This window comes from Micropterus dolomieu, linkage group LG08, assembly GCF_021292245.1.
Source record: "Micropterus dolomieu isolate WLL.071019.BEF.003 ecotype Adirondacks linkage group LG08, ASM2129224v1, whole genome shotgun sequence".
NCBI classification, from domain to species: Eukaryota; Metazoa; Chordata; class Actinopteri; order Centrarchiformes; family Centrarchidae; genus Micropterus; species Micropterus dolomieu.
In genome coordinates, this window is record NC_060157.1 from 19,682,336 (window position 1) to 19,693,918 (window position 11,583).

The 11,583-nt window shown below is 40.2% G+C and overlaps 1 protein-coding gene across 2 annotated transcripts; it reads right to left on the minus strand.

The window, feature by feature from the left end:
- Positions 1-2,593: 2,593 nt before the first annotated feature.
- Positions 2,594-9,796, minus strand: si:ch211-150o23.3. 2 transcript variants are annotated; one of them, XM_046056268.1, is made up of 8 exons: positions 9,370-9,795; positions 8,687-8,725; positions 8,292-8,600; positions 7,675-7,983; positions 6,728-7,042; positions 6,343-6,492; positions 6,132-6,204; positions 2,594-3,384 (listed from the first exon to the last, which is right to left on the minus strand). In XM_046056268.1, the coding sequence occupies exons 1-7, from the start codon at positions 9,398-9,400 to the stop codon at positions 6,161-6,163; spliced, it is 1,197 nt and encodes a 398-aa protein (XP_045912224.1). In that variant the 5' UTR covers positions 9,401-9,795; the 3' UTR covers positions 2,594-3,384; positions 6,132-6,160. The 2 variants fall into 2 exon arrangements, with proteins under 2 accessions (XP_045912224.1, XP_045912225.1); XM_046056269.1 differs by lacking the exon at positions 2,594-3,384 and adding an exon at positions 3,920-4,093 and having other exon boundaries at positions 9,370-9,796.
- Positions 9,797-11,583: the final 1,787 nt, after the last annotated feature.

Sequence of the window (11,583 nt, forward strand, 5' to 3'; positions counted from 1 at the left end):
ACAGGTGCAGTTAATACAGGTAATGAGTGGAGAACAGGACGGCTTCTTAAAGAACTAACAGGTCTGTGAACCGGAATTCTTAATGGTTGGTAGGTGATCAAATACTTATGTCATGCAGTGAAATGCAAATTAATATATTTCTGGATTTTTGTTTTAGATTCCGTCTGTCACAGTTGAAGTGTACCTATGATAAAAATTACAGACACCTACACGCTTTGTAAGTAGAAAAACCTGCAAAATCAGCAGGGTATCAAATACTTGTTCTCCCCACTGCATATAGCAAATACATTTTAAAAAAAAGATTTGATACTCAAATTATCGGTGGCCCATATCTTAAGGCACTGGGGTAAAAAATGTGCTATGGGCACCTAACATATGTTGAGTGGCCGATTTCTTGAGAGATTATGCTGCCTGATTTTAACAAAATAATCAAGTCAGTTATATTTAGATCGCCTATAATTGCACATCTGTTTGCAGGTCAGGAGCGACGGTTCGGGAGACAGGTCAGTTCTTTTACAAAAATATATATATTATTTTTTTTATTAGCTCGAAACATTCAGTGTCTTCTGTTTTCAGCCTTCCTGTATTTCAGTAAATTATGAGCATATATAAATTAGTCTAATTCAATAATTTTGTAATTCCTTTTTTAATTGTCTATCTAGTGGGTCTTACATGAGGTCAAGATCAGAGTGGACTGAGAGGGAATATGATAAGTAAGTTGGAATTATTCAAATGTTAGCAGTGGTTGCTGTCTCAGTTGGTGAGTAAACAGGACCGTCACACATGCACTGTTTTATGTCACTCTCTACAGGACATCCTACTCACAATACTCAAGTTCAAGCCCTGAATACAAAGGAACAGACTTTGTTGACGAGTAAGTATTTATACAAAGTCAAGTAGTGTCGTCAGATGTTATCAGCTGATCAGTCTATTTAGGTTCAGTTTTGCTCAGTTGAATCTATCATTGTATACCACCACAGAAGCTGCATCAAAGTGTTAGTTATTTAAAACCTTCATAACCCCATCCCAACAAAAAAAACACATCCATCACACACTAAGAAGATCTGAACATTTTTGATGAAATGCTCAACCTTACTACTTCATTATAAATAAAGCTGTAACTAACAATTATTTCCATCACTGATTAATATTATTTTTAGATTAATCAAAGTGGTGGAATGTAAACAAGTATATCTAGGCAAGTGCTGTACAGATTTGCAGTACTTGTACTTTTTCGTCGACGTAATCGATTACATAAAAATTATCAATAATTCATCCTGTGTAGTTGCTAGTTTTTTAAGGAGAATTAAAAATTTGCACTTCCTTTTCAGGCCCTACATGTATGACATACCTACCACTTACAGAAGCTCTTACTTAAAGTCGACAACCATGAAATCTGGTCAAGAGGCTCCGAAGGCACCAAAGTCGTCTCGCCTCATCCCACTCTGGCTTCAGTTTGTGTTCTTCCTGGCTGTGGCCGCCTTCCTCTACATAGTTTTTTCCAACATGGAGACAAATGAATCCCTTAAAGGGATAGAATGATCTTTTTTTATTTGTGCTCATTTTATAGGGCTGTTGTACTTTATTATGCATTTTAATTCGAGGAATGTATTTTGGTTTATGCCTTTATTTTAGACATTGATGAAATTGTGGTTTATGCAATATTTGTGTGGGTTGTAATTGCAGTTTAATTGCTTGCTTGCTTACTTATATGTAAAATATATACCTGTCACACAGCTTCAGTACATCACTACTAGAATAGATGAGATGCCACTTTAAAAAGAAAATATTACTAAAAAAAAAAAACTAAAAAAACAGATTCCTTCAGATGGTTTCAGTGGGATCTGTAAAATTTAGAGATAATCATCCACAGCTCCTCCCAGTACAGTGCACACAGTAGTGTTTGGCATGCAGTGCTGAATATGCAAAGAAATTTGGAATATATTCACAATGTGCCACAGTACATTACATATCCACAGATCTTGATGTCGGCCATTCAAGCTCAGTGGATTATCATTATACGCTGTTGAGTGAGTTTTGTTTTGCGCATTGAGCGTCACAATCAAAATTCCATTCAACTCTATTTCATTATGGTGAGATATGGACAGGGTGTATAACAGATTTATTTAGCTTCCCAAAATGTTCCTTTTTTCCCCAGCGTTATAGTACTTGGTAATAAGGGTGTCTTAACGGTTTATGATCCTGTGTATATTAATGTAAAGAGATTCACAAAATCTTTGTAGTATATCATCTTGGGGTACAACAATGCTTCCTTTTGTCAATTTATCAGAAATAATCTAGTACAGTTGGGACAGTTTTTAGACCAGCTGTAATGCAAGTGCCTCATGTTTTTTTTTTTTCAGTGTTTAATAAGCATTTGGGGAAAAGTTTTATCTCGGGTAAAAATATCATACTACACTATTTATACAAGCTGTAATACCATGTTTGTGCTTTGTTTCAGCGGACATAGTTCAGCAATATCACACTTTTGTACTACATAATCCCACCTTTACATCCTGTAGTTTGATGTTGTGATTTGGTTTGTATTGCTGTTTTGTAAGACAAACTATAAAAGAGCTTGTATATTTAAACATTTGACACTTCCAAGTAATTTATTCAGGAGCAAAGCTACATTTTAAATGTGAAGAATAGTGTATAAAAAAAAATAACGAACCCATAGTATTGAATTTGTTAAGTGTTTTCCTCTTATGGAATTTGATCTGATGATATAAAAATGAACCTACATTACATGCAGTAATATTTGTAGACTGTCAAACATAAGTGATTGAACCCCGAACAGCAGCAGCATTTCAATCAACTTCAGCTTCTATTTACAGACTTTAAATGTGGTAATGGACATGTTGTAAATTACATAAGATGCATAGAAGGTTAGAGTTAATACAAAAATTCATTCCATTGATCTGTAGAAGAGTACATAATGAGCTAGTCTGTCTTTAGGGTCACCTGGTAATTAACACAAAACAATGTTTTTAAACTGCATATACAGAGACCTGAAGAGCCCATGTCAGTTTAGTAGTGTTTTCCCACTCCATACATCAGCAGCCGAGTCTGAGTGAATTTGTCTAGCTTGAACCAATACTGACTCCGAAATTGAAATAGTTCTTACTGTCAGTTTTCTGTGTCCGTTACCTCACAGCTTGCCTTAAAAGTCAATCGTATCCATTGTTCCCCCTTTCTTCCACACTAGCCTCAAGTCTGGTATGAAAGAATACTCTGTTAGAGTCCAGTAAGAAGTGACTCATCCAAACTGTACTGAACTGGGACCAGGTGGTGCCTTTTTCATAAGGTCCAACCAAGCTGTTTGTTTCTGTGTTAGGTCCCCTGCCGACTGAATCCACGATAAACACGGTGTGAGCCTTCGGTCTGAAACACAAAATGAGTCACTTCAATTCACTAGGGTTGTACAATTATGAATATGGACACAGACGATGAAAAATAAAATATTACAGTGCCTATAAAAATTTTTTTTTAAAAGTATTCACTCCTCGGGAGTCTGGGCAGTCAGCTGCGCAGCTACCTGAGCTAACGCCAGCTATAATTAGCAGCTACTTTAGAAGCAAGTAAATCTAGTCTATTTTCTCCCTGAATATTATTCAATTTCACAGGCCAGCCCCCAGAAAAACTCTTGAAACGTCTCTCTACGTGTGTGGGTGTGTAGTAGGCTGGAAAACTATAGACGTGAATACTGAGCTAGCTTCTTCTTAGTTGATTATATTAGGTGGTGTGTGTGATGTAGTGCCGTAAAGCGTTATGCACCTCCAGCGGGAGATTGTACCCGCTCAAACCAAGTGCAAGAACAGGCATTCAGGCACCAAGTGGGACTCAAGGAGGCACCATTGTTCCCATCACAAATCAGGGTCATCAACTGATTTGAAGCTGGTATTCGAAGATACAATAGTTGCATAATGTTGCTTTTATTGTAAAAAGAAAACACTTAGAGGCATAATTAGTAGGATTTGTAGTTGCAGTTTGTAAACACATGACAAAGTTGGCCTCTCCTTCCAGGTTCAACGAGCAAGATTAAGCGAGCAGCGGTGGTCGAGCGAGCTAGAGAGCGAATGAAGAGAGGGAGCTGTGTTGGCGAGAACAAAGCAATGAATCAGAGAAATAAAACATTATTTTCTGATTGTGTCACAGCTGTTCTGGTCTGAAGCACACAAAAAAATAAAACCACACAGCCAAACCTGGAAGGATCCACGTTGCCGAATATTTTGTGAATGTAGCGCACGCTTCAACCTGTCTGTGTGAGTGTGTAGCTCAGTCACGCAGACCTGCAGCACATCATACAGCCATGACACAGACAGAGAAGAGAAACCGAGACAGTGGTGTGACCTGCTCGCCATGTCCCGACCTCACACCTTGCACGCTGCACAAAGGTTGGTGCCCACAAATGTCCCGAACACAAGAAAATACAGGCAGAAGGCAGGGTCTCTGTAGATACAGACACCGCCATGCACTTCTAGTGGGTCACAGTGATGAGTGAGGGGGATCATTTTTGTACGAGTCTATACCTTTTTATATACAGTCTATGGTCTATACTTTGTGCTTTTTTTTAAGTTTCTTTAGGAAAATCCTACTCATACTTTTAAACAATAAGATAAAAAGGATGGATCCAAGAAAATATTAAATCCTCTTTGATTTACTGTTAAGAAGAAAAAAAAAAAAAAAAAAACAACAGGCGGCAACCATAGATTGTATATAAAAAGGCGGCAACATCCAGTGTAGGTACCAGATGTGCTTGGGTGCTCAGATCTGCCAGAGGTCCTGCGTCTGCCGGTAACGTCACATAATGTGATTGGCTGTATGTTTGTATGACGATGTGGCAGATTGTGATTGGCTGTACGTCGGAGTGTTTACAGATATAATTTTTGTGGGTCCTCGGATCAACTACGGAGAACACAGAGCCGTTAAATAATCTTATTTAACAGCAAATTAACAGCTGAGATTATTTAGGCTATGGGAGACGATACAATGAAATACTTTAATAATAAATGTATGATCTCAATCATTAGGTTCAAATCTTAATTTTTTTATTGTAAATTATGGTTCCATTTAGAGGAAAATAAGACGATAAAGCAGCGTATGCTTTAGGGCAGGACTACCTTGTGATTGACAAGTTGCTACCATGGCGACCTGTCAATCAGGCTAGAGTGACTTATATCTACTGCACTGTGTAAATTTAACCTGCTTCGTTGAACAAGCTTATAACGAGTCAGCTGTTAATTTTTCTGGTAAGTACGTTTTGTTTTAAATCTGTTATTAGCTAGCCCACATTAGCATCATGGTTAAAAATCATAGATAACGGCTGTGTTCGAAACAGAAGGCAGTTGCCAATTGACCGCTGCCTCAGAAGGCTTAACTTTCAAGTGAAGGCATCTCTGTTAATTGGTTTCGAACAGCCTTCTTACGGAAACACGTGACGTCAGCACGCCGTCTTGCGTCTTATCTGGCTGTCAAAAGAGACGGTAGCCTTAGCATCAGCCAACTAAGTGTTAGGCAAATGGCTAACAGACGCCTCCCAAATCATACTGAACAAACTTGGTTGGTTACAGTCAAGGGCTAATATGATAGTTCAGTGTTTAGTTATTGCTAGCTTTTCAAAAATCGTCATCTTCACTAGTTTTCGCAGCCGAAGCCACAGCTGCGCTGGTTTATGGGTGATGATAGGCAGCATCAAGTCACTATCGATGATGCGTTCAAAACCGGCTGTTACGGGGACAGTTTGAAGGCATCATACGAGACAGGAAGAGATTTTTCGAGCCGTTTGGAACAGCACTTGATGCCTCGCTGTCCTGTTAGACACCTTCTGACACAGCAGTTTAGCCCGTTTTGAACAGCCAATGTGAATTACAGATGCACCTAGCTAACCAGGTTTGCAAGCGCCACCGTCTCATCCAAATATGGTCACGTCCAGTGCCTGGTTGCAAAAAAATCAACATAGCAATTGCAAAACTTGAGGCTTCAAAACAGCATCCACAAACTAATGGGGGACGTCATGGTGAGTAAGTCCACTTCTTTTACACAGTCTATGGAAAAACCCCAAGAAAATGTGAAAACTTAAATACTTTTTTTATAGGCATTGTATGTGCAAGATTCATGACCTTCAATACCTTCAGTCATCAGTTGCCTGCATACCCCGTCATAGCTTGTTAATTGATAAGGCAACATAAGTGTTGTCCACACCTGTAGACAGAAGCACATCTGTTACTCTGGATACACACACACACACACACACACACACACACACACAGTATGCTTTCTAAAAATAACATCACATGTCTGTCTAAAGCTCAAAGGCTTCTTAAGGAAAAAGGAACTTACAGGTTCTGGTCTCTCGCTCCAGTTCAGAGGGCTTCTTCTCCTTGTTACACAGTACCTTGGCCACAGTAAGTATAATGATGACAGCTACAAAAAATGTCAGGCCAGACACAAGCCAGCTGATCACCATTGGACTCAGTACTGGATCTGGGTCTGAGGGTGAGAGGAGTTGTCTGTAAGTTACACACAAGGTGGCTTATCATAAATGGAAATTTATCCATTGCTGCAACTAACAAATTTGCAAACAAGAGACACACAAAAGCTGTACATCCAAGTGCCAGGAATATCTACATACAGTCTAACTGGTGTGGAAAAAAAAATAAAAATTTTTTAACAATGTAAAAATGCTATTCCTAACATATATTGTCTATCTAATGTTCAGTTTCACCTCTGATGGCTATAGGCAGGGGCTGGCTTTCTCTAGAGACAAAGGTTCGTCCACCCAGCTGGACCCGATACAGGCAATAGTAGTAGCCCTCGTTGGAGCTCTGGGCATTAGGAAAGGTGAAAGTGACAGACGGGGTGAGAGCAGGCAGGGACTGGCGCACTGTGCCATTGGAGCGGATCAGACGCAGCTGGAAGGAACCCCCAGGGTACTGCTGCGGTGTGGAGCAGGTGATGTTAAAGTTGTGGCCTTTAATGACGGAACCAGCCGGGGCCTCAGTAGACGTGTTGTACCAGTGGTGAGGAGTCAGAAGTTCCACTGTGATCAGTCAGAAAGGAATGAAATGGGTTATTGAAAAGGGTAATAAGAGTTTTGATTAGGTTTCAAAAGAAAAAAGATGGAGTTTGGATCTCAGCCATAAAACTAGTTTTCCTTCCAACCCTTAAATGTTTTTGGTGGGGTTAAAGCCATCTCTGTGGACACTGGAAAAATCAGAACACTAGATGAAAAGATTTCATTACATGCAAAATGCACTTGCCAATACCAAATATCAAAGTGGAAAACTGAAACAAATAAATCAAAATGAACGACAATTACATGCAACACAGCTACAAGCAAACGAAAGAATGACAATACAAGTAGCAGTGAAAACAACAATGTGTAACAAAATAACCCAAGCTCAAAAGAATCCACTAAACTAGCTTTCTAAAGTTGTCAACTGCACAGCTACACTACACTACACATGTCAACGTGACCCGACGCATATTTTTACACTTCAAGACTATTTTCTTCTATTTTTTAACGCACAGTCAAGGCAAAGGAATTTCTAATCAAAAATGGCACAAACCTATTAGGGTGAGTTGTCAAACATCTAATTTAGATTACACAACAACAAAAAAAGTGCTATGGGACACAGTTATGATGGATTAGACAATGCGGTTACGACTCACCCACAGTGATGTTGATGGAGTTGCTGGGTGGAGAGCTGAGCAGCTGAGAAGGGAAGCCGCCCTTGATCCTGTACCCACAACTGTAGCTGCCTTGGTGGAAAGTCTCTATGTCGGACAGTGTCAGCTCCACTGTGGGCTGGGTCTGGTCCGCCCTCTGTGTAACCAGCGGCGTGGACACTCCATGCTTGTACAAGTGGAAGTCACTGAGGTGGTGACCCAGCAGAGCGCTGCAGCCGAAGCGAACGGCCTCGCCGGGAGAGAACACAGTGTGAGGTGACAGCAGGGTGAGGGTGGGCATTAAAAGGGTACCTGTGTGGGAAAGACACGTTAATCCCAAAATGTGACATCACAAAATCATGAAATGTGAATGATCCCATGAACCACACTCTCACTCAGCTTATCAATTGGGATATACAATGTCCAGGTTACTCTGCACAGGAGTGTTTACATGTACCAAGTCAAAGATGAAATGCTCAAGTATACTGAAAATTGTATGCGTTGAGTATTTGTACGCATATATGTCTAACTGGTCAATATCTAGAATAACCTCTATGAATAAACCCAGCAGAAATCACTCTGACACTGCACCTTGGTAGATGAAATACCTCAAGTCTCACCTGAGCATTTCACTCCTGCATCGTTCTCATGGGTGCAGTAGGAGTTACTGTGGAGGACATAAGCGCAGCGTGTCACACTGGACTCGTGTCCAGAGCACTGGACATGCCGCAGCCAGATCTCTCCACTGCCTGCACCAAATGCTGCACCAGGAAGGGCAAATTCAGCTAAGCCACAGCCCAGCTCCAGGCACACCACGTGAGCCTCCCGGCGGTCCCAGCCATGGTCGCAAACAGTCCCCCACTGGTCATGGCGGAGCACCTCCACTCTGCCAGAACAATTGTTCTCCCCATCCACTAGTCTGACCCCACCTGTGGACCAGATAGATGATTACTTTGAGACAGAAAATGTGGAGAAGGCTGTGGATGCAGCAGGTTTATAGCAATCCCAGTCTTACCAAAAGCAGAAACTCCATCCCACAGAAAACCTATCAGGCCTGTGAGGGAAATACAAACATGGAATTATTTTCAAGCAAATACAGATTCAAATCTATTCGAACTGTCAGGTATTTGCACTCAGTTGCTTGTTTATTAGGTACACCTAACACATAACAAACTAATGTGGAATAGGCTAATACAAAAGTCCTGTAATGAATGTTTTTGGTGAAAACTGAAACATTTGCTGATTCAACTTTACGATCATTTTAGAGGCTGTAAGTTAGTTTGTACTTAAATGGGGTGAATAAGGTATCATAAACATCTCTCAGTATAACACAGTTCAACAGAACCACAAACTACAGTATCTAAAATAACCATAACGTTAAATTTAAATAAATGCCTCTCTAAATCAAACTACAACGTTAATTAACTTAACGTTATGGGACAAGTCAGTTTTTCAGCGTTGAAAGATGCTAAGTCATATTTACATAATAACGATTCGGAAGTCACAAATATGACAAATAACTATTTCTTTTAATTTGGTGAATGAACAGCAGTTGCCAGTGCAATAATGCTAACTAAAGCTCAATTCGCTGCCGGGTTAAGTTGTCCCGTTGCATAATCACAGGACCCATAAGCTACCTAGCTGGAGAGCTTTATAGCTAGCTGGCTTAGCTAACCATTATTATCTGCCTTGGCTTACCTGTTAAAAGGATATGGAGGAATCCCAGCATCGTCCCCCTCACCCTTCCATCAGAGGGCTGATGATGCTGACAGCCGTTGAAAGCTAGAGATCGCCCAAGACATTAGCTAGCTTACGTGCTGCTACAAAGGCTTCCTAGCTAAGTAAGAGCTAGCTGCTAAGCAACTTTAACCAACTGAAAGACACGTACGTTACTGAAAGACATTACCGAGAACTGAGCAATGCTAATGCACAATTAATTATTGTTTCGAGATAAAGTGAGGCTGCTGATGAGTCCGCGTGCATGTCACAATAACTGATGTCCATGACTGTTGGGATAACGTGAGGAAAACTACATGCCGTCAGGCAGCCATACTCAGGACAACAGTCTGGGAGTTTAGCCCGGGATTGAGCTGTTCTCCCTGCGGCAGACAGAGGTCACCACATGCCGCAGCGCTGCATTTAAACCGATTTAAACCCATTCACCCAGCATCTTGGTGGAGCACCACTCTGACAGGGGCGTAGCTAAAAAGCCTGGACCCTACAAAGTCATTACAAATACTGTATTATGTATTGTATTGTAGTGCAAACCGTAAGTATACAATTGATTTACCCAACAAACCAACTAATATAGAATATAGCAATTTAAATGCACACATTTTACACATGACTACCAGTTTACTCTTTATGTTAGGTGTTCACCCTGTGAAAACATCTGCTATGTCAAGTCGGAGAAAATAAACAACTTACGCCTATGCTATTTTCTTTTTAAAATGTAATTTGTTGAATTGCCTTTTTGACTAGTTATGACTCATTTATATATATTTTTTATTGTGAATTCAGACAAGCAATGTGTATTGGGTGGGTTTTCACACTGCCACCTCATTGATCACCTATTGGATTTCTGTAGCCCTGAATTCCTCCAGTGTATTGTGGCTTATGTCTGATCTTTAAAGCATTAATTAATGATTTATTAACATTAATAAAACCATTTATAAAAGGTGTATTAGAATGTGGTACCCAGTTGTATACATTTAAGAGAGGGGGAGGGACGGGCATCAATAGGGTTCCAGCACCTCTGTCACTTGACATAATTATCCACTGTTCAGAGATTTAACACAAACAAATTTTCCTGCTGCATTCATCTGCTTTAAACCATGAGGTCACAAGTCTGTTCTTCCCAATTGGAGTGGACAGTATGGACGGATCACCCAAGCCCACAACAGGAAGAAGATAGTATGGCCGATTCACATCTGATGTGTCAAAGTGCTTCACATACAGAGTGACTAACATAAAACATGCACTGAGGCATCTTTTTCCCCACGCCATATCATGTTCCTGTAATAGATGACTAGGCGTTCCTGTGGCCGGGGGAGGTCTTTTTGTCACGATGAGTCCATGATAGCCTGGAAGGCTTGTGAAGGCAGTGTGTAAAATTTATCCAGCAAAATACAGAGAAATCCTGAAAAGTCTGAAAGAACTTGGGATAAGATTTATTTTCCATGCAAGCCACACAGGCTCCAAAACAACAACGTTAGGAGTCCTGAAAATGGCCAAATCGGAGAAGAGAATTTGTGGTCGGACTTGAAAATTGCTGACTCTTGGTCACAATGCAATTTGACAGACTCGTCAGTTTTACAAAGAACAGGGGACAAATTGCAGTACCTAGATGTGCAAAACAAATACAGACCTGCTGAACACCCTGGCTGTAACTGCTGCCAAAAGTGTCTTTAATTGTAAAGACACTTTTGGCAGCAGTTACAGTGGCATTATGAGTCTGTAAAGACCCTCTAAGTCAGTTTTTTACAAAATTAAAAACTGACTTAAAGAGGGTCTTTACATACGCATCTAATGGCATTTATATTTGTTCTTAATTTAGGCCAGTGCACACTTTTCCTTTTACTTTGGCTTCAGATAATCTACTGAATCAATGTTGTACAACAATATGCATGAAAAGGTCCATAGGGGTGAATACTTTTTATAGGCTTGACATGTCATGACCGAAATGTGGAAGACTTGTTTCCAGATCTGTGTGACTGTACATGAAGCAAGCACTGCTGAAAAAAGGTAACACATTCTCAGCAACTTAGACCACATGGAAGGAAATGTGGTATTCAGTCACAGAATAAATTCACCACGTTACGTTTCAAGTAAAGAGCAATGGAGAGCCTTCACTCTACATTTTAAGCATTATGCTGATGCTTACATCTCGGAGACATTTATATATAAAAAAAA